Source organism: Salvelinus sp. IW2-2015, linkage group LG7, assembly GCF_002910315.2.
Source record: "Salvelinus sp. IW2-2015 linkage group LG7, ASM291031v2, whole genome shotgun sequence".
NCBI classification, from domain to species: domain Eukaryota; kingdom Metazoa; phylum Chordata; class Actinopteri; order Salmoniformes; family Salmonidae; genus Salvelinus; species Salvelinus sp. IW2-2015.
The window spans coordinates 28,775,840-28,799,591 of record NC_036847.1 but is presented as its reverse complement, the minus strand read 5'-3'; the positions used below and the strand labels follow the sequence as shown (position 1 = coordinate 28,799,591).

General features: G+C 38.1%; 3 protein-coding genes across 5 annotated transcripts in view; all 3 read left to right on the top strand.

The window, feature by feature from the left end:
* The window catches only part of LOC111966786 (homeobox protein Hox-C8a-like), a 3,624-nt gene extending 870 nt beyond the window's left edge, over positions 1–2,754 (top strand). Inside the window, exon 2 of one of the 2 annotated variants that reach the window (XM_023991720.1) lies at positions 1,109–2,754. In XM_023991720.1, coding sequence (XP_023847488.1) covers positions 1,109–1,431 — 323 coding nt within the window. In that variant the 3' untranslated portion in view covers positions 1,432–2,754. Of the gene's footprint in view, positions 1–1,102 lie in introns of both variants that reach the window. The other variant, XM_023991719.1, reaches the window with a different exon arrangement.
* An 11,222-nt stretch (positions 2,755–13,976) lies between these two features.
* Positions 13,977–23,752, top strand: part of LOC111966783 (homeobox protein Hox-C4a) — a 73,668-nt gene continuing 63,892 nt past the window's right edge. The window contains exon 1 of one of the 2 annotated variants that reach the window (XR_011480241.1): positions 13,977–14,495. The gene's annotated coding sequence lies outside the window, so the exon portion shown is untranslated. The remainder of the gene's footprint in view (positions 14,496–23,752) is intronic. The other variant, XR_011480240.1, reaches the window with a different exon arrangement.
* On the top strand, positions 20,531–23,014 carry LOC111966785 (homeobox protein Hox-C6a-like). The gene is made up of 2 exons (XM_023991718.2): positions 20,531–21,499; positions 22,129–23,014. The coding sequence occupies exons 1-2, from the start codon at positions 21,097–21,099 to the stop codon at positions 22,416–22,418; spliced, it is 693 nt and encodes a 230-aa protein (XP_023847486.1). The 5' UTR covers positions 20,531–21,096; the 3' UTR covers positions 22,419–23,014.

The following is a 23,752-nucleotide window of genomic DNA, read 5'->3' as shown; positions in this document are numbered from 1 at the left end:
ATGTGTATAAGAGACAGGTGTGTGTGTGTGTGTAACCTACGTGCGTAAAAGCAAAATATGTAATAAGGAATGGAGGCTGTATCTATTTATTTATTACATTTTTGTGCAACAAATATACATTTCACCCAAAGTAAACGGATTAGGCCTATCTATAGCTCTCGCAAGTATACACAACAGTAGCACTGTAATATGTAAGGTATAACATAAACATATACCCTTCTTACAAACAATCAGGTTCTCATGTAATAATTCCCAAATAATTAAAAACCAATGCTGGTTAACTTGACGAAGGTTTTGGTGATAAAGATTGTGTTTTGCCTGAGAAAATCTAAAATGACAAAAAAACAACAACAGAAATCCAGTTATTTGAAGTACCTGAAGTACAACTAAGTGCATCCTAAATAAAATTGAAACCTACTCACCAGAATGCCCTAAAAATGTTATGACCAATATGACCAAGTTATTACAGTAACAATAAATGACTTTTAAAGGAAATATGAGGTACTTTGTAATGCTTCTAACATTACTATTTTACGTGATAGTCATCCCGTTCACATTTCCTTACCCTAAACCAAGCTAATAGGCTAGTGGATGTTAAATAGTTAGAATGAAACCTTATGGACTAGATCGTTTAGATTGTTTTTAATGTGACAGTAGATAGATGTTTTTTAGGCCTAAATATACTTTCCTCCACCTTCTGCAGAAGAACGTGTATCCATTGTGTGTGTGAGGTGTGTGTGTTTTTGTGTGTGGTGTGCGTGCGTGCGTGCTTGTGTGTGTGTGTGTGCGCGCGCGTGCGTGCGTGCGTACACAGTTACCTGTTACATCATTGAAAAAGCAAATGTTAGGTTGTACTTTCTAGCTCATGCACATTTCAATGGAATGTAGCTATAAGCTAAACCGACTCCAAATACAAACCATCATAGCTATTATTGTTTGTTCTTTTATCTTATCGCCCGAAGATGATCTCATTTATTTAAGTCATCGCACTATGGGCCTATACAGTACGTGATTGAGAGTTGTTTTTTCTTTCATCCTGAAATTTTAATGCCACCATCAAATTCATTGTTATTTACTAACCTTATTTACTATTTAATTTAAGCACCAGGGAGGCGAAATGGAAGACAAACCTACAGTCGCTACCAAACTCTGGAACTGGAGAAGGAGTTTCTCTTCAATCCTTATCTTACACGCAAGCGGCGGATCGAGGTGTCCCATGCCCTGAGTCTCACCGAGAGGCAGGTCAAGATATGGTTTCAAAATCGACGAATGAAGTGGAAAAAAGAAAACAACAAAGACAAGTTTCCTGGCCAGAGAGGAGAGGCGGATGCTGATGCCGAGCCTGAGGAGGAGGGCAACGAGGACGGTGACGGGGAACAGGGGGAAGAGAAAGAAGTGGAAGAGAAAAATAAAGTTGATCACAAGGAGTGATTTTATGGTCATTTATGGTTTAATGGCAGAAAAAGAGAAACAAGGGGTCCCATATAGTAGACGGGGAGAGGAGAGAAGAAGGCAGAGAGCGTCAACTTTATGGCCACGGTTTTATTAGTCAACAAGGGAAAGGGACAAAAGATCTTACAGATATTGCTGGCATAATCATTTATCTATTTCTCCCTCCTCACGATGCTTTAGGGATACAAATTAGTTATTTTGTAGTTTTGGACGTTTCCTTACAATATACATTTGCCAATATTACATCTGGGAAAGATAATGGTAGTACATAGGTGATCTTTGTATGTGTTAACTTTAAACGCATGTTTAATTAACAGAGTAGGGTACTTTTAGAATATGTTTTGTTTGGTTTATCTGACAAAAGCATAACCAAACAAATGCATATAGGAAGACCGCGCAAGGTCCACAAACCTTGACCAATGCCAATCTAATCTTGTAAATACACAACAAATTCACAATAGACATCTTTGCGAATATGTGATTTAAAATCGTAAGCAAAACGTAAATAAAAACAATGTTCAATGTCATGACAGCAGTGTGACTTCTGAGGGAAATAACATTGATTAGCAGCAGGCTCATATGTAAAATACATGTTTTAATTGTTTTTATTATACTTCATTGTCATTTGTGGTGAATGGCCAAGACAAGAATATGTGGTTCTTACTTCATATATAGTTTTGTTAGAATTACCAGGGACATGCAATCGTTTAAAATTCTTAAGACGCTACCTAAAACAGGGAAAATTGCAATAGAGATTTCTAAATGGAGATTTCAAATGACAATGTTTTTATCGTGTTATATTAACGTTATATGATTCAATTATATATCATTTGCCCAATATATACCTATGCTTGTTTAAGACAATTTGTGAGTCTTAGGAAGACACAGTTAGCTCAAAGCCAAGTAAACGATTTGTCGTTCGAGATTGTACCACGGCACTACCTACTAAAACAGAGCTTTGCCTTTTACTTAATTTGTATTCAATAATAATGGCACTGCTATGTTTAGATGAAAACCTATATTTCCCCAACAACTAAAACTGCCTATAGAAAACGCACATGACTGTGTGTGATAATAATACCTGCTACAATTGCAAGGGTTTTAAGAAGTAAGGAGTGTTCTTTTAATGTGCTGGTGATAATAGAGTAGTTTTTTTGCACTGAATATAATCTTTATGTACGTCTTGTTATATTCTTGATGTTAATATGCTCGTTTGCTGGTGTTTCCCATGTGAACGACGGAATTGTGTGTCCCCGCCATTGTTGTTGACATAAAAAGATGAATAAACAAGATGGCTCACAATCGTTCCTCTTCTTGGCTGTAAGAACTTGTTGACTGAATGACTAAATGACTGAGCGTGCATGGGCTAGACTACTGTTTCTACTGTCTGTCCTCTACACAACACCGAGCAACCCCTCATGTACACTGCAACGGAAAACTCAATGACATGCTATTTGTTTTAAATTATGAACAGTAAAATACTCTGAAAAGTTTTACTGCTGCAAACTGTAAATTATGGTGCATTGTGGGGAAATGTTGTGTTCAGGAAATAATGGCTGTATTTTGAATACTACTGTAATTCCACCCCACATAATACAGTACCGTACAGTATTTTTGGGGCACCAACAACCTTTTGACCATTAGTGGGTGCATGGTATTGTTGTTTCTGGCTCAATAGCATATTTTGAGACATGCATTGTCAGAGGCTATATTTGTTGCACATGTGTGTGAGAATGCTGTACCAACTTAGCTCCTATGTGGTTATCGTGCTCCACCAACTTAAAATGTATAGGGGAAAGATTGGAGCGGCAGCAAGTCTTGAACCTTAACATTTGCCCTGTAGTCGCTGCCGGTTTATAAGCATTTGTTAAGGTCTATAAAAGTGCATGTGATATAAAAACCAAATATACATTTTTATAAACTGGGTTGTTCAAGCCCTGAATGCTGATTGACTGACAGCCGTGGTATATCAGACCATGTACCATAGGCATGACAAAACATGTATTTTTACTGCTCTAATTACACTGGTAACCAGTTTKTAATAGCAATAAGGCACCTTGGGGGTTTGTGGTATATGGCCAATATACCACAAAGCACAAATAGGGCTGTATCCAGGCACTCTGTGTTGAGTCTTGCATAAGAGCAGCCCTTGGCCGTAGTATATTGGCCATATACCACACCACCTCTGGCCCTATTGCTTAAATATGCTGCAATGTTTGTAAACACTTTACCTAGCAGCCAACCTGCTTGCACCAATCCCTCACAATTACAGTAAAATAATGTGAAATACAAACTCCTCCCCTCAATTTCATTCATTCCGATTATGGTAGACTTGACTTTTTTACAGTATAATGCAGTCAATTTTATTGTATTGTAGTGTGTGTCGTTACACAGTACTTGCTTTGATACCATATTTATATTACAGTAAGTGTCATATGAAATGCAGAATTTTACATGCCACCGAGGTGCCTGTAAGCTACTGTCAAAATCACAGTAACCCCATTTACAGTGTAGGCTACAGAGTAGACAAGGGCTGCCCAATCCTCTTCCTGGAGATCTACCATCCTGTGGGTTTTCAATCGAACACTAATTTAACACACCTTATTCTACTAATTGCTCAACAAGACCTTAACTAGCTGAATCAGATATGCTAAATCAGGGTTGGGCTGAAAACCTACAGGACAGTAGATCTCCAGGAAGAGGGTTGGGCAGCCCTGGACTAGACTATACCCTCAAATGATTCTTGACTCAAATGGTTCTTGACTATACCCCCTAGACAATACCCTCAAAACATTTTAGAGGAATGGCACACTGTTGATTATTATTGTGCCAATACCCATTAAACTACACTATAAAAAGTAACTGTCTAACTCATTAAAGAAATTGAGTAGTGGCGACTCAAACATCTCCAACAGTCAGTAGAACTCAAATCATAAAAGTCGTACTAACTCAGATGTCAATAAGATTTCTTATAACTTAATGTTTTTGAGTACAGTTAACAAATATTAGGTTATTGAGTAAGTATAACTTCATTTATTTATGTTCTGCTAATCTAAAGTGATTGAGATTTTACAAGTTATAATTATTTCATATTTTAAAGTAAATCTAAGGTTTATTAAATAAGTTGTTCTTGCTTGATTCTATTATGTTTTGCATCTTTACTTAAATTAATAAAGTAAGTGTCAGACACATTGATATTTGAGTAAAAAACACTTCTGTGTTGTGCTGATATAGAATTATTACGTTTTTGCAAGTTATGAATATACTAGTGCTACGTGGGTAATAGATGTTTTTTTACTTTATGATACTTTTACACAATGTTGTATGCATGTTTAAAGAAAGAAATGCATATTTCTAAAATACTATTAAGCATATGCTATGCTACAAGTTGTAATTGATCATGATGAATAAATATCAAAACCGTCAGGCAAATTGATGTTGAATAATGAGACAAGCCATTCCCACCATCAACAAGGTGTGTACCACTCTTAATGATAGAGGCTAATACAGCTTCCTGTAATGATTACCGGCCTCTCTCCAGTTACTGCTAGAGGAATGAGCACTGTGCTCAACAAYGCCTGCTATAATGTGGGATAAAATGACAAGTTGTCAAATATATAAAACAATGTTAAACATTAAGACACAACCACTGAAAATGACTAATCCGAATTTAAAAAGAGAACCAAAACACTTCATTACTTTCAGTTCAGTGGAGGCTGCTGAGGGGAGGACAGCTCATAATAACAGCTGAAATGGAGTAAATGGAATGGCATCAAACACATGGAAATCATGTTTCATGTATTTAATACCCTTCCACTGATTCCGTTCCAGCCATTACTATGAGCCCGTTCTCCCCAATTAAGGTGCAACCAACCTCCTTTGTTTGAGTTGGGTTACTCAAATGATTCTTGGCAACAGGTTTCCACAACAACGGAAAATTGTTAGCCGAACGAATTACTTTTTACAGTGTAGCTCTGATGCAATATTGCCACTTAAATTGAAGTTGTACTCGTAGCCTGCATATTTCTCCATAGTCCACTTTGACGACCAGAAGCTTCTCAGTGTCACAGCCCCTTGACTTATTTCACATTTTGTTGTGTTAAATCCGGAATTCAAATGTTTTTTCTCGTCCATTACCGCATAATGGAAGTGAAAACCTGTTTTGAGACATTTTTGCAAATTTATTSWATTTACTGTACCTCTGCCCCTCAGGAACAGTCACTGTCTTCTTGGTAAGCAACTCCAGTGTAGATTTGGATTTGTGTTTTAGGTTATTGTCCTGCTGGTGGAAAGCAGACTGGTGGAAAGCTCCTTTCCATTTCTATTTATCCTGAAAAACTCCCCTGTCCTTAACAATTACAAGCATACCCATAACATGATGCARCCACCACCATACTTTATAATATGGAAGTGGCACTCAGTCATTTGTTGTATTGGATTTGCACAAACATAACACTTTGTATTCAGGACGAAAAGTGAATTGCTTTGTCACATTTTTTTTGCAGTATTACTTTAGTGGCTTGTTGCAAACCGGATGTGACAAAATATATATTTAATCAATTTTAAATTCAGGCTGTAACACAACAAAATGTGGAAAAAATAAATGGGTGTGAATACTTTCTGAAGGCACTGTACATAGGCCTACACTTGACCTGTTCTACTCTGTAATGTGAACAGGGAAGTCTGAAACATATTAGTTATTGATATGATGACTATGTAGTTACATCTAGTAACACTTTAATCACCATATACATTGAAATGACCAGTAAGTGTAATAAATAATTTCATACAGAGTTAGAAATCCATCACTCATATTACCAATAGACAAACACTCTGTGGCTCGACATGTTTTGAGAGATAGTTTTCCAGTACCATGTACAATGACAATTGTTCTATCGGTCTATTGGAGACACAGTCAACAATAGACCTAGTATCTCAAAATAATTGCCCTAATGCTATTGATATCAGTTGAAGCTGTGGTATCAATAGCTAAAGAGTAACTACGTCCTGTTCAAAAGCAATCACAGTATTTAAAAAATAAAGGGGTGCGTAGTCTTGGTTACCCCAAAGTAAACTTCTCTTGCCAAAGTTTGTCATTTCCTATTTGACTTCTTGGGGGGATGCCGTTAACAATTCTTATGACCTTTGTGCAAACGGAGGAAGCGAAGTCTCCTCCCTCGCAAACAAAAACTCCAACCCCCCCCATCCCCTAATATCACCAGTGTTTATCATGGCCAAAGGGGACATTTTAGTTTTCATTCATTTTTACAATATAGCCCATTTTGACTTTGTGGCTGTGGAAACAGTTTATCCTCCTCACACGGGCTTGAAAATCACTGATCCAGTTTAAGCACTGCATTCGCCCAATCCTGATTCGTCCAAATAATCAATGATGAAAACCCTAAACCAGGAACTACTGCAGCTTCAACTGATATCAATAGCATTAGGGCAATTATTTTGAGATACTATGTCTATTGTTGACTGTGTCTCCAATAGACCGATAGAACAATTCTCATTGTACATGGTACTGGAAAACTATCTCTCAAAACATGTCGAGCCACAGTGTCACGCCCTGGCCTTAGTTATCTTTGTTTTCTTTATTATTTTAGTTAGGTCAGGGTGTGACATGGGGGATGTATGTGTTTTGTATTGTCTAGGGGTTTTGTATGTTTATGGGGCAGTGTCTAGTCTAGGTGTATGTATGTCTATGGTTGCCTAGATTGGTTCTCAATTAGAGACAGCTGTCTATCGTTGTCTCTGATTGGGAACCATATTTAGGCAGCCATATTCATTGGGTAGTTCGTGGGTTATTGTCTATGTCTATGTTGCATGTTTGCACATTGTTTATATAGCTTCACGGTCGTCGGCTTGTTGTTTTGTTTAGTTTGTCAAGTGTTCTTCGTTTCGTGTCATTAAACGTAGAATGTATTCACTTCACGCTGCGCCTTGGTCCTCCTCTCTTCCACCATATGACGATCGTGACACACAGAGTGTTTGTCTATTGGTAATATGAGTGATGGATTTCTAACTCTGTATGAAATTATTTATTACACTTACTGGTCATTTCAATGTATATGGTGATTAAAGAGTTACTAGATGTAACTACATAGTCACCATATCAATAACTAATATGTTTCAGACTTCCCTGTTCACATTACAGAGTGGAACAGGTCAAGTGTAGGCCTATGTACAGTGCCTTCAGAAAGCATCCACTCACACCATTTATTTTTCCACATTTTGTTGTGTTACAGCCTGAATTTACAATGTATTATATTGAGATTGTGTGTCACTGGCCTACACACAATACCCGATAATGTCTAAGTGGAATTACGTTTTAAGACATTTTTACAAATTAATTAAAAATGAAAAGCTGAAATGTCTTGAGTCAATAAGTATTCAATCCCTTTGTTACGGCAAACCTAAATAAGTTCCGGAGTAAAACTGTGCTTAAAAATTAACATAAGTTGGATGGACTCACTCTGTGTGCAATAATAGTGTTTAACATGATTTTTAAATGGACTCCCTCATCTCTGTACCCCACACATACAATTATCTGTAAGGTCCCTCAGTTGATCAGTGAGTTACAAACATAGATTCAACCACAAAAACCATGGATGTTTTCCAATGCCTTGCAAAGAAGGGCACCTATTGCTAGATGGGTAAAAATATACATACATGTATTTGCCTTTGAGCATGGTGATGTTATTAAATAAATGTTGGATGCTGTATCAATACATCCAGTCACTACAAAGATACATGCAGGCATCCTTCCTGGCTCAGTTGCTGAAGAGGAAGGAAACCTCTCAGTGATTTCACCATGAGGCCAATGGGGACTTTAAAACAATTACAGTTTAATGGCTGTGGTAGGAGAAAACTGAGGATGGATCCACAACATTGTACTTACTCCATGATGGGGATCCCGAGTGGCGCAGCTGTCTAAGGCACTGCATCTTAGTGCTAGAGGCATTTCTACAGACCCTGGTTCAATTCCAGGCTATGATTGGGAGTCCCATAGGGTGGTGCGCAATTAGCCCAGCATCATCTGGGTTAGGGTTTGGTCGAGGTAGGCTGTCATTGTAAATACGAATTTGTTCTTAACTGGCTTGCCTAGTTAAATAAAGGTTGAAACAACAAACATAAATAACAGAGTGTAAAGAAGGAAGCCTGTACAGAATAAATATATTTGAAAACATGCATCCTGTTTGCAATAAGGCACTAAATTAAAACTGCCAAAAATTTGTGAAAGAAATTAACTTTATGTCCTGAATACAAAGCGTTATGTTTRGGGCAAATCCAACAACACTCATCACTGAGTACCACTCTTCATATTTTCAATCATGGTGGTGGCTGCATCATGTTATGGGTATGCTTGTCATCAGCAAGGACTACAGAGTTTTATTTAGGATAAAAATAAATGTAATAGAGCTAAGCAGAGGAGGAAAACCTGGTTCAATCTGCTTTCCAACAGACACTGGGAGACAAATTCACCTTTCAGCAGGACAATGACCGAAAACACAAGGTCAAATAGACACCGGAGTTGCTTACCAAAATGACATTGAATGTTCTTGAGTGGCTTACTTACAGTTTTGACTTAAATCGGTTTGAAAGTCTATGGCAAGGCTTGAAAATATCTGTCTAGCAATGATCAACAAACAACTTGACAGAGGTTGAAAATGTTTAAAAAAAAGAATGTGCAAATGTTGCACAATCCAGGTGTGCAAAGCTCTTAGAGACTTACCCAGAAAGACTCACAGCTGTAATCGCTGATAAAAGAGATTTTAACATGTAGTGACTCAAGATATATTAGTGTTTATTTTTCATTATTATTATGGTTTTTGTTTTACAAATGTTAGAATTTTTCTTCCACTTTGAAAGGATTTAGTATTCTGTGTACATCCTTGACAAAAAAAGACAAATCAATTTAATCCCACCTTGTAACACAACAAAATGTGAAGGGGTGTGAATACTTTCTGAATGCATCAAAAAAGGGTTCCACTATCTTTACAACCCTTTTGTGGCTATATAGAACCCTTTTTTATGGTTCTTTATAGAACCTTTATGGATAATGCTTTCTCAATCTCAACGTTTCCTTGTAGAACCATGCTGGGTCTGGTTTAATAGCTATATTATATTGTTAAAATTCCATAGGTTCATTATTGTGTTTATTAACAAGTTGAATCAGGTGTGCTAGCTCTGGAACAGCTGGGGGTCCTTGAGGAGAGAACTAGGAACTACTGACTAGTCAACCGTTCTCAATAGACACAAAAGCATACATTAGTCTTTCACAACACACCGTCACTGGCCTCAGTCATATAAAATATGGAACAGCACAACACAACAGATTAGATTAACTGCAATGACACACTCACTCACGGTTACACAAAAATATCTGTTAGTTAACCACGCCCCAAAATATTCTAAGGAGCCATCGCCCCCACATTTTAATTATCACTTAAAGATGAGAAAAAACGTTTTTGAAATGCAAAGAACCATTGAAGGGCTCTAAGTGTTCTTTGGGTTAGTATGGTTCCACATAGAACCATCACCTTTCCTAAAGAACCCTTGAGGAACCCTCATTTTTTGTGTGTAAGGTGACCAATGTATTTGTATACATTCATACATAACTTAAAATAAAAGAAAAACACTTMATGCACTCTGCACATGACAGTATCACTGATTTATTGAGGTTAAATATTGGCCATGGCCTCAAAGCCTTCTTCAGAGCATTCATATACATAAACATTAAAAACATTTATACATACATACCTCCACATGCATAAACATTCATTGAAGTTGCAGGAAATGTATCACCTCTCACCACCCTCAAAAGAGGTAAGGTTTACAGACTGCTCCTCACCATACTGTTAATCATAATTATGATGGCTGCAGGCTGATTTCCCAGAGACAGCAGTGACTTACTTTGGATTTATGTGTGAACACGTGTGGAACATTGGAATTTAGATGTTATCAATCATAACTTTTAAATATGGAGTTAAGAGAAACCCCAGTCTTGTGCAKTTGGACCATTGAGTATGGTTCTATGAATACAGGGACTGAAGGTCCAACGGTGGAGAAGCAATGGTTCAGCCCATAGAATCAGAGAAAATAATAGTCCTTCTATATTGCTTCATCAGAGAAAGACATAAAAAAAAAATTCTGTTCCAATCCTCCCAAAGACAAACACACCACACATTGGGAGGAGCACAGGGTCAGCTGCAGTGTAGCATGCCAGGAGTTAGCTAGGGGTTAAGTGTCTTGCTCAAGGGCACAAAGGCAGCCAATTGTAGCTTGGTTCTGAAACTAGCAGCCCTCCAGTTGTGGGTTAATCTCTCCTATTGCCTGGCCCGGGATTCGAACCTTTGGGATAACCTCATTGTTTATGCATGGGTGAATGGGTCATATAAAACTGCAGTGTTGGAGACAACATCAGAAGGAGTCTGTTTATTCTTGAGAGATTAGAGCTCCCACATCTTGAAGAGAAATGTGTTTATGAACCAATCTGGTAATGTTATATTGTTATTTAGGAAACAAGTGTGTCATACCTTTGCTCTCTACTGTTTGATTAAATGTTCGCAGAGAAAGATACAATCCCCGTAACACAAGGCCTATTCCACAGGGATTCGTTTTGAGCCCGGGGTTGAGGCCCATTGCTATTCTGCACTCCCTATTGTAGGACTTTAATTTTGTGCCACTGTACAGCTTTGGTAATGTATGGAGATGTATAGGAATCCCCCTCATCAGAATGTGTTTGCCGTTTTCTTTTCATAACAGGAGTACTGCTATAAGACGTGTTTACCGTTTTCTTTTCATAACAGGAGTACTGCTATAAGACGTGTTTACCGTTTGCTTTTCATAACAGGAGTACTGCTATAAGACGTGTTTACCGTTTTCTTTTCATAACAGGAGTACTGCTATAAGACGTGTTTACCGTTTTCTTTTCATAACAGGAGTACTGCTATAAGACGTGTTTACCGTTTTCTTTTCATAACAGGAGTACTGCTATAAGACGTGTTTACCGTTTTCTTTTCATAACAGGAGTACTGCTATAAGACTGTTTACCGTTTTCTTTTCATAACAGACTACTGCTATAAGACGTGTTTACCGTTTTTCTTTTAATACAGGACTACTGCTATAAGACGTGTTTACCGTTTTCTTTTCATAACAGACTACTGCATATAAAGACGTGTTTACCGTTTTCTTTTCATAACAGGACTACTGCTATAAGACGTGTTTACCGTTTTCTTTTCATAACAGGAGTACTGCTATAACATGTGTTTACCGTTTTCTTTTCATAACAGGAGTACTGCTATAAGACGTGTTTGGGCATCTCAAGCAGCCTGGCTATCTCGAGCCATTTATTTAACCTTTATTTAACTAGGCATGTCAGTTAAGAACAAATTCTTATTTACAATGACGGCCTACATTTTATAACCAGTTACTACATGGAAATCAACCTCAATATACACCATCATAACTAGTCACATACTTAAAATAAATATTGTTTAACTTAATTTATTGCAGCAATATGCATCACCTCAATAACAATTGGATGTAAACATGCAAACAACAGTAGTCCAAAATCCAAATTATATTCAAAAATTATCCCAAAATGTCATTCAAAATGCATCTTAAACATTCAAAACTGATACTTCACGATTTATTTTCTGTGTTGATATGTTTTTGTAAATCGAAAACAAAAGAAGAATGAGGAGGATAATATTTTAAAGGCCTATAGCCTATTTTCTAAAGCCTACAAGATACCTACTTAATAAGTTATTGCACAACTTGTTTTTCTCAAATAGAATAATGCTCTCGAATGAAACGGCTATTCAAAAAAAAATCAGGAACTTACATGAATGCACATTGTAAAATTTCGTTCAAATCTTCTCGGTTGTCATTCCAAAAGTAGCACAAAAAATATAGGCCTATCAGTGTTTACATTTTTTCGTATTCTACTGCTAAATGACTTGGCATTAGGTAAGGTTATTTATTTTTAAACTATTCTTGCATGCTTGTAGCGTATTGAAAATACAGGAAGCTTCCGCGCAATGAACAATTATCCGTAAGAATTGTCTGACCGTCGGGCTTTTGTGTGTATACTTTTAACAGATTCCCGTTTAGGTTTAGTCTACTTGCCATAAACTTTAATAGTGCTATAAATGGGGTTAGCTATATCCGGAAACACGGTGTTTTTCTTTTAATGGTGTGCAATGTCGACTCATCCTGCGACATGGCACATGGCCTGCACAGACAAGATGCAACTTGCCTCGGTGTATGTATATAATGTATTTATATCTTAATCATAGCTGTGGAATTTACAAAATGATCTATCTTTCTTTCTTATCTCACAGAGAGACTAATGATATAGCCTTTGTCTATGTTAAGCGGCAAGACTATATATATTTGGAATGCCAAGWGGATGGAAAATATTGTAGGCCTGAAAAAATGTTATCAAATATTGTAGGCGTATAGTATACCTACTGCGAAACAAATCAAACGTGTTTCTCTCCAATATCACGGCCTGCTCTTTTGAATTATCCGAGTAATGTACTCTTCCAACTTTAAATGCCATAAGGCCTGGGCTAGATCTTCACATGACCTCATCTTTATTCGGAACCTTTCTATTTTACAGTATCCTAAAAGAGGTCTGCCGACTGACTTGTTTTGCTCAAATAGGCCTATATCCATAGTTCCGTCTGATTTTCAGATTTACACTTCACAGCAATGTTCTGTCTAACATTTTCAGCGAATAGGCCTAAATGTTTAAATTCACATGTGAAGCTTTGCCAATCTTCTATATGTTCTTGGACGGAAAGGCTAAATCAAGCTTTTGGGTGTGGGAAATATCTAACACTTACCTTATATGAAGTATTCATGAGAATATGAAAAACGAAAGGCTATCATTTTCACACGTTATAGGTCTGTGTCGTTTCTCTAAATTAGGAGTATTGTAGGCCTGTGCATATCGTAGCATATCTTTGAATCGAATGAAGATTGATGAATCGAATGAAGATGGATGAATCGAATTAATTGAACCTGAGCATAAACCTACTATATTGAAGGTGTTGATTTAGGTGCAAATGGCCTCAAACTATATACACTTACCTAATAGGCTGTGTGTGTGTGTGTGTGTGTGTGTGTGTGTGTGTGTGTGTGTGTGTGTGTGTGTGTGTGTGTGTGTGTGTGTGTGTGTGTGTGTGTGTGTGTGTGTTTGTGAAGCTTCCAATAGTTTGTTCATTGCCAATGTTCACATTGGTGGATACATTGAGATATTGATATAAAGTAGCATGTTGGGGAATACTCTCACATCATTGAGCTGGAACAGGTATTTGCATTGCTTCCGTTTTGTTCTTTATTAAACCAGAAATATTAAGAAAATATTTAGGTCTAGAGAACTTTATCCTCAAGAAGGAGAAAAATACTAGGATGTGCAACACATTCCTAGTTGTTTTGGGGATACATTTACAGCTGAGTAATCAACGTTTACGACTGAATCCATTCTGGGATTGGTTGCAGCGAGCCACGTGGCACACCCGCTCCGTGAACATGAACTTTATGCTGTTCTCTATTCCTCGGACCTGACGTTATATCAGCAGCTCTCTCAGCAGGGGCATAGAAATGATGTCGCAAATACATTCTTCTCCTTCAGTGTAGACTAAATAGCAGTTAAGCTTTTGGATATGGAACGCATTTCATTTAGGCTATATTCCCTTCCCGACGTGCTCCTGCCTCGCGGTCAGAAATGGCTTCACGACAGTCACAGCCTTTACCAGCCCCTGTCTACGGTAGCCTATCCTAGAGGAAAAATAACCCAACGGTTGCACAAAGAGAGAAAGAGAAAGCAGTGGACAGTAAATTACGCTGGTTACCAAATTGTTCAATTTAGTTTTTGCTTTTCGATCCGTCGGCAGATTTGGAGACATTTGCCATGCGCGGTGTAGCGACGTAGAGGTCCATTTGCCAGGATCACCGCCATACCCTTCCACTGGACCAGTGATCCTGCGTCACGGTCACTACAAACAACTCGGAGAACGCAGATGCGGGTAAGATAGCGATTCCGTGATCCTTCCTCACTGGCTTGAATCTGGATATGAACCGTATCTGTTAGAAGGGGGCATTTGAGACGTTATGCCATACAGGCTATATGGTATCAGATAAGTGAGGGGAAAGACATTGGATATGAATGCTATTGATGTATATTTTGCGTATTCGTGACCTGACCTGCAGGCTACTGTAACCTCAGTTGTTTCCCTATWGTAGGCAAGACTGCCTCCGCTTGTAAATTGATACTTCAGTAGTGCACTGTTCAGAAAATCAATGACGCACCGTCTAGATGTAATCATATGTTATGCTAGAGTGTGGTTTGTTTTGTCGAAGATAGCTTGCCTTGGGTGTGTAAATATTGCGAGAGGATCCACTGGGGGGACCATGTTGTTTTGTGGTAAGCAGCGCTATGTTCATTTGGGGCTTGAATCTTTCTTTGCCATTCTTCCAGATTATAGAGATGACATTGAACTGTATTTTGGACACACACACACACACACACACACACACACACACACACACACACACACACACACACACACACACACACACATACAACGGTTGTTCACTGCTATTAACAGTGCCCCCTTGTGCCTACCGCTTCCACGGCGGGGGTGAGGGGTAGTGTGGTGGGAGTAGGGAGGTATTTGGTATTTTATTAGGACCTCAATTAGCTGTTGCGAAAGCAGCATCTACTCTTCCTGGGGTCCAAACAAAACATGAAACATGACATAATACAGAACATTAATAGACAAGAACAGCTCAAGGACAGAACTACATCTGTTAGTCAGTCTACAGGCTGGCTGTAACTTATATACCACAATAGTGTGGATATAACTTAATACAGAGCTGAAATATGTGCATACCAAAATGACTGAACCTGTCACCAGCATGCACGCAGCTTGGAATATCGTATGAAATATTTCAACCGTCCCCATTTTGAATTGATGTCTGTATTGGTGGGTTGTGAGACGGCCTATGAATAGAAAATAAACCTGTTATTTTCTGATACAATAATAAAGCTGTACACAACAACAAGGATTCAATATTTAATTATATTAATTGAAGGAACACCAGCAACAGCAAACATGGTCAAAATCATAATAACAAAAATAACAATAAATCATTATCAAAATAATCGTCATGATCACATTCCCTATCAACAATCATATGCACACACATAGGGCAGAATCCTTGCTTAAGATATCCACACCTAACTAGCCTACAACTTGCGCGTAAACCAAATTGCTAAAGTTTACGCACGAGCTTCGTTAAGCTTCCCGCAGGAGCTTTAACGCACGAGCGTCATCATTTTTGGGTCACCAATAGTCTATACTGAGCTCCATAGGATATAAGCCTTTACCTGTGCATAATTGGTTAAGTATGGCAAACACTTGTACATTAATTTGCCCTAAATACACATGGCATGCATGTGTAGTGATGGCAAAGCTACGTGATAAGAACGTTTTCAAAAGTTTAGCCTATACTGTGTGTGTGTGTGGGGGGGGGGTGTATTACATATTGCGTATTTTCTATTTATTTCTATAGCCTAAAGTAAAGCCATTATTGGGCAAAGAGGAGTATTTGATCACTTCAGATATTTTATTGGGCTAATTGAAACTAGAACATGTCAATAGACATTCTCGCAGGTGCGTTTATTCATACTGGCACCTATCAAATGTCATGTCAGGTCATTGTGCGCGAACCTATTTTCCCCCATGGTTTCCTATTGTGCTTGTCATGGGGGATACATCTTAGCTCTTCGGTGGGTTATCCTTGAGAAACAGAGAGAGAGAAATATCCTTCAAATTAAACATTCATAACACAGAAGCAATATATTACTAACATGCGAACTCGCTTCCCCAATCCCTTGTAACTAACGTTACACTTCAAAACCTTACATCAACGATTGACCCAACTCACTTGTAAAAATTAAAAGAGTGTAGAATTTTCCAGATGTCAGTTTGCAGATATACACTGGCTTTATTAATGCAGAAAATAGGGGTTTATTGTTTGCCTGTATTTGGCTGCTTTTTTAAAGGTTTATCAAAAAACCCACATACATTTTTATATTTAGAAAATATAGCAAACGCCTATGGGGTATTTTTTATTGGGGATTTGAAACTTGTAATAGGGCCACGCGCTGTACAGTCAAAGGTTTTAATGTCTATTACACATTGTTATTGAATCATCAATCAAAATAGAAGATATTTGCTAATTAACATGATTTACGATGTGTTTTAGTCACCTTAAACAGCCTCATCTCTTATTAGCCTTGTGCATAACAGGCATAAAGCCTATACCCCACTGGGCAAAAACTGGTTAAATCAATGTTGTTTCCACGTCATTTCCACCCCCCAAAAAAAATCTGTGATGACGTTGCATCAATGTGGGAAACTAATTGGATTTGCAAAAAGTCATCAAGGTAAGGGTATTTTGTATTTTTTGTCACCCAACTTTGAACCTAAATCCAATGAGATTGTGAATGTTTTGTTGTTGAATTTACGTTAGTTGACAAATCAACCAAATGTAAATCAAAACTAGACGTTGAACTGACTTCTGTGCCCAGTGGGAAGCGAGTAGACATACTCTTTATACCCAATCCCCGCAATATGTTAACATTATCTCATCAAAGCTTGTTCAGAGCTGGCATTGAGTATTAACTCCTCATGTTACAGTAAGAGAAAGCGGATACAAAAGCATGGCTTCAGGCCCACATGATCAACACATATATATGTTCCTTTGTGCTTCAAATTGTTGAACATGGAAAACTGAACACTGTACTACTTACTGTACCTTGTCTATAACTCAACATCATTTTGATCTTTTCTATTTTATTATGTTAGCCTATTTTGTTACAACTTAAGATCAAATGTTGCAAGAGTAGGCTATTACAACCAACAAGCTCTCACAGTCTCACTGCAGAAATATACGTTATTGCACTTATCTCCACATGTCAAATTTCGAAGTTGCGCCAAAGTCAAATTTTGAATTGTTTTTGACACCCTGGGTTGCTCCTCCTGATTACAACTACAAGTGTGTGAGACCATTATTAGGCCGAATTGGACTGTTCTGGCTTGTTTCCTCATTTACTAATAATAATAATAGATCATTAAAATAATAATATCGTTTTGAGTAAATGATTAGTATTATTATCTGCAGCAGTAGTAGGCCTAGTAGATAATAGTAAGCTACACGCATATAGCCTATAAAGTGCAACAGTGCAGATGTTCGTCTTCAAAGAAATACGGGCCAAACGKGCTCTTTCCTCTCTGCTTCAAAAGCACGTAATTTGTGGGCTGCCATAAACCACTTAGGCATAGGCATACAGCTCATTCTCCCAGCTCACATCACTATACCGCATACCAACAGCTCTTGTGAATTATGCAATGGAACTACCACAAACTCCAGGGTATGAATACAAAAATCATCATAGTGGTTTTATAAACAATTATGTAAAATAGTTCGGGGCAAAACGTATAGAGCCTATAAAGGGTATAAAAAGTGAAATACCGAAGCAGTGAGTGCAGTCATATCATTGAGGTTCACACTCAGTCATCTCATCAGTCACAGTTGACAACACATTGAAGTACGTTATGTTGATACATTGTGAGTATTGCTGATTTCGGTAGCGCGCTCAGCTGTATGGCTCTCATCAATTGCTAGACACCCAGACTTATGTAGCCCAAGCAGTAGGCCTATACAGTCTGCGACCATTTTGGCTTACTTGAGTGTAGGAGGAGAATCCTAATTCTATTCACAGAATGGGGACACTATTTATGTAGGCTAGTGAAATGCAAAATTGTGAGTATAATGAAAGCAACTTTAATAGAACATTTAATGGGAAGGATATAGGTATATAGGTCTAATTTCGGAGTTATGACGCACTTTCAACTGCCTTTAATTTCGTTAAGTAGTTAACACAATAACACATATGCCATACTGTTTACAATTAGAGGTTTTTGAGTTGAAATATTCCTTCTTGGTTTTCCTATTTTTCTCTCCCTGTTTGTCAGTCTGCGGATGTCACATATGGCCACTAATCCAGTGGGAAACATTTATTGCACCACAGACTTCCTCGTCTTTGTTCTGTCCTCGCTTTTATGGCCTGCTTAGGACCCAGAACAGGAGCATAGACCTACATCTGCAAGTTAAAGATTCGTTTTGTTGTAGTCTGTATAGATATCCCCTTGTCAAATACATCTGAATACATTTGTAGTTTCAATATTGTGAATTCTCAATGTATTTTCAATACTATATATTATTACTATTGATTTTTGAGAACAATTTGGAGATATCGGCAATGTTTAGCTAATATCGTTCTCTAATCAACGTTTTGTTATCGAATAGCTTGAAGGTTGTTTGAACAATCAAATGAATCAATCTGAATTGATTTACGTGCAGGTCTGTGTTGAAGCTGTAGATGGAAAAGGCTTTGCAGTAGTCTATTGTTGAATGAACTTTGCCACACACGGAGAACAAAAGGGTTCCATGTGGAATATTGGTATCCAATCTGCAAGATCATAACAGTTGTGTCGAGTTTGTACCTCATTTTATCCGGGTATTCATTCAATGATTAATGACTCTTGTTAATGATTTAATGATTTAATGATTTAATGATTTGTTAATTTCCTCAGTTACGCACGAGCTCATGTCATAGGCCTACATAAAACACAATTATAAGTCTATTTTTGATTTGATTTGATTTATTAGGACCCCCATTAGCCGACGCCAATGGCAACATCTAGTAGTGCTGAGGTCCGACACATAACGAAAAAAACATTACAAACCTAATACTTTACAATTTACATACATATGGTGTAGAGCTAAAGTACTAGGCTATTTCAAAATATCCATCCTTGTTTAAGATATAGCCTACATCATGTCACCGATACTAAAATCATATCAATACCGTTCATGTATGTAATATTTGCGTGAAGGCAACACACATAACATATATTTAAGCAATAACGCACGAGGGGTGTGGTATATGGACAATATACCACGGCCAAGGGCTATACTTATTCAAGACGCAACGCGGAGTGCCTGGATACAGCCCTTGGCTGTGGTATATTGGCCATATACCACGAACTCCCCAGGTGGCTTATTGCTATTATAAACTTATTACCAACATAATTAGAACAGTAAAAAAAAAATGTTTTTGTCATACCCGTGGTATATGGTCAGATATATCATAGCTTTCAGCCAATCAGCATTCAGGGCTCTAACCACCCGGTTTATAATATGCAATTTGGGACTGATATTACAGTATTTGGTGAGAGATTATTGTGGTTAGGTAAATAAATACCTATCTCTAAATTTCTAAGATTGTATCCGTAAAAGTGCTCTGTGGATACATCCTCTGACATAGCCTGATCAATGCTCTACTCACGGTTGATTGTTGGATTATCAGGATAGAAGGTGGAAACAGTTAATAGCGTAGTAACTTTAAATAAAAAATATTCTAGTATTTTTCCTTGAGATTATAATCCAACACATTCGTTTCAGAGGCTCGAGATTTATACATAGAGTTATTTATTGGTGAGCTGGGCAACGTCCGTTGGTTTTATTGCCCATCACAGAAGAGGCCCTAAACGCATTCTTAGCATCCCCGACCTTCCCCCTAACAATCGGAATGACCAGTTCAGAGCCGAGGCCCGATAATTACCCACGTCATGTAATGCATTTCATACACGATGTAAATCATGGAAAGAATGTGAGAAATTCTTGCTTCAGCAAAAACACAAGAACCAACAAAGCACGCGAGTTTTATGAGAGTGCTACTGATACATAAACGTCTAAATGTACAACTCACCCTGAAATTATGTACAGTGCTCAGGTCAAACAATTACATTATACAAATATATTTGTACATTGTACTTGTTAGTGGCATTTACAATATGCAAAATATGTGCTTGCAAACTACCTCCTTTTACACACCACACACCACACACCACACACACAACACACACAACACACACACACACACACACACACACACACACCACACACACACACACAGACACACACACACACACACACAATATTCCACTATTCCCCATAAGCAGGCTAAACAGATGTAAAGATATCAATTGAGTTGTCCCATTTATAAAATGACATAAACTGTATTCTGGTTTTGGACAGGCAGCAGTTTGATATTGCTGACAGATACACATGTCACTTATATGTTTATATTGTCTTGTTTTCTTGCTCAGTAGCAAGACCCACTACCTTCATGCATGTGTTTCCTGACTGTGTTGTTAGAGCTAAAGCTGCTTACCTAAAAGCTACGGTTTCCATTTAACTCCTTGCTCTCAATTGGTGGAGAAGGGTCAGCTGACATTGTCATATTTTCCCTCTCGGAGCCTCAGCTATAACACTCGGGTTAGTGCGTCTTACTGGAAATTAATAATATTGAAATCTCAAGGAACCGTCCATTTTACAGAAGCAGATAACGTATAAAAGGAAGGTTTTGCAAAGGTGTGTGAGATAGACAGAGTATAAAGAGAGACGGGAAGGGGGAGCTACTGAGAGAGGGAAGTGGAGAAAAAAAAGACAGATAAAGTGGGGAGAGTTAAAGGAGAGGGTTACAGGCAAGGTATGAATTCGTATTTCGCAAACCCGTCGCTCTCCTGCCATTTATCCGGTGGTCAAGATGTTTTGCCAAACGTGTCCCTAAATTCCACAACTTATGACACAGTGAGACATTTTTCCTCGTATGGGGCTGCTGTGAACCAGAATCGGATATATTCAAATCCTTTCTATTCTCCCCAAGACAATGTTGTTTTTGGGCCGAGCCGGGCATCCTATGAGTATGGATCTAATGTGTTTCTTCAAGACAAGGATGGGGGTCTTGCCAGTTGCAGACAAACAAGCAGAGGGCTGAATGCACAAAGCCACAGTGCTCAGGAGTACAGCTTGGATCACGCCAGAGGAGGATCGCAGGAGCAGAAAGCTAACGTCCAGATTTACCCGTGGATGCAGCGAATGAACTCTCACAGCGGTGAGTTTTACTACAACAAATAAATTAAGTAAATGGGTCAGTTTTACGATATGTCTTAGCAACAGAGCAACTTCGTTTTTATGGCCCCATAAAACATCATTGTATCGTCTCGCCCTGGTGAAAGGCCTCCTTTCTGAGAGTGCGTAACTATTCTAAGAGTTGCCCCAAATTGTATGTTTTGTTTAACCTGAATCTTATATATTTAATTTAAACAATTTGCATAAACGATGTATATTTTACAAACAGACGTTGGACATTCAGATTACGTGTCATGGTTTGGAGAACCGCTTGTTTATTTTACTGCATGCCAGATGCGTTACTACCCGGAGCAGAAATAGGCTATTTTGGACATGAATCGCTGCCATCACATTGTCAGTACCTTTGTAATGATGTCTAATCTAGATTATAGTGATTAAATCATCTGATTTCAGAAAAATGTACAGATTTGGTTATGTATAGTGTGTGTGTGTGTGTGTGTGTGTGTGTGTGGTGTGTGTGTGTGTGTGTGTGTGTGTGTGTGTGTGTGTGTGTGTGTGTGTGTGTGTGTGTGTGTGTGTGTGTGTGTGTGTGTTTGTGTGTGTGTGTATATATAATCCATAATTTTGTTTTCTTTTCTTTTCACTGCACAGGAGTTGGATTTGGGTCCGACAGACGCAGAGGACGCCAGATATACTCCCGTTACCAAACACTGGAACTGGAGAAGGAGTTCCATTTCAACCGCTATCTAACCAGACGTAGACGTATCGAAATAGCAAACGCTCTCTGTTTGACAGAACGTCAGATCAAAATTTGGTTCCAGAACCGTCGTATGAAATGGAAGAAAGAGAGCATTCTAACGTCTACGGTGACAGGGAGTGAATCAACAGGGACCTCCGTGGAGGAAGGAGACGGCGTGGAGAAGGAAGAGGGAAAAAAATGAAAAATAAATTAAAGAAAGACATTTAAAACGAAATCATGAAACTCTAACTAAACTACCTAGCCATTCAAGGACCAGAAACTCTAACGCATGATATTATTCTGCTATTTGCCCACCCCCATCTATGTATCGGTTTGGATCACTTCAACCAATTCCCATAGGTCATTCATAGGCATGGTTTACAAACACAATATGCATAAGCATTCCAAATGTGAAGGAAATGCGAAGGCACACTTATTTTGTTTTTGTTAATATAGGTATTTGAAGTTTTACTTTCCCATGAATCCCATCGTAATTTTGTGATGTGCAATATGCATCTTGCAAATATCCTGAAAGCTCTCATGGGGTGAACAACACTACCTAAATTGTAGATATGCCTGTATATATTCTATGTACGATTATGTATACCCTGTGTAGCTCAAATGGACGTTCTCTTAAAGTGGCACTTACCACTGTTTAGCCTAATAACCGTTTTGGGTTACCCAAGACTACCTAATAAAGAGGACAAATAATACACGAGCAATCAATCACGTTGTTTAGGGTTGTGAATTTATGTTTGATCATAATTGTGTATCATTGAATAAAATGTTTTCAAACCATGTCCGTCCCTGTCTTTTGTACAATTCTGAGCAATGGGTCATCACAATACAGATCACTACCTCCACTACAATCCAGATAAGACAGTGATGTTTTTTTGCACAATTTGTGTGTTTAGTCTGGCAAGTATTTAATGTATTATAGGTAGCCTACAAAGTATGAAGTGAATGGTTCTTGCCATGTATGAATATTACTTGACATATTACTGTTTAAGAAAGCATCCGTATTGTTTCTATAGTCATAATAGCCAATCCACATTTCCAAATGAAGAAGCAACGGAAACAAGTTTGGAACACCAAAATAAACTCAAACATAAGCCATAGGCCATATTGTACTATGAAACTGATAGCTAGTCCAACCTTTAGGCTATCGGCCTATAAACAACGGCTTAGAGATTGTTTATGCTGCTCAATAAACGTTGATATGGGCAGTTTGGGCACATGGACCTATTTCTTCCGCACATCCGGGATGACTATCAACCCAATTTAAACCAAATTAAGATAAACCTACATAGCATAATGGCGCCTCAAATAGCACAGCATTTTAATATAATAATAATAATAATTATTATGATAGCCGACTATGGAGCATTTGTCGTTTTGTTTTGCTCAATCAGTGTTACTGTTGCTGTTCATAGTGCCTCTATGGGGCAAACCGCCCCCACCCCCACTAGAGGCTGGTACGCTATGTAATGCAGCAGGGCAAGGGAAGTGGGCCTATGGAGGGACATAGATGAGATG

Bases quoted from the DNA above. Each gene is read 5' to 3' on its own strand.
- LOC111966785 (XM_023991718.2), top strand. From the start codon at position 21,097: ATGAATTCGTATTTCGCAAACCCGTCGCTCTCCTGCCATTTATCCGGT. The intron at 21,500-22,128 runs GTGAGTTTTACT...TTCACTGCACAG, and splicing joins GCGAATGAACTCTCACAGCG to GAGTTGGATTTGGGTCCGAC.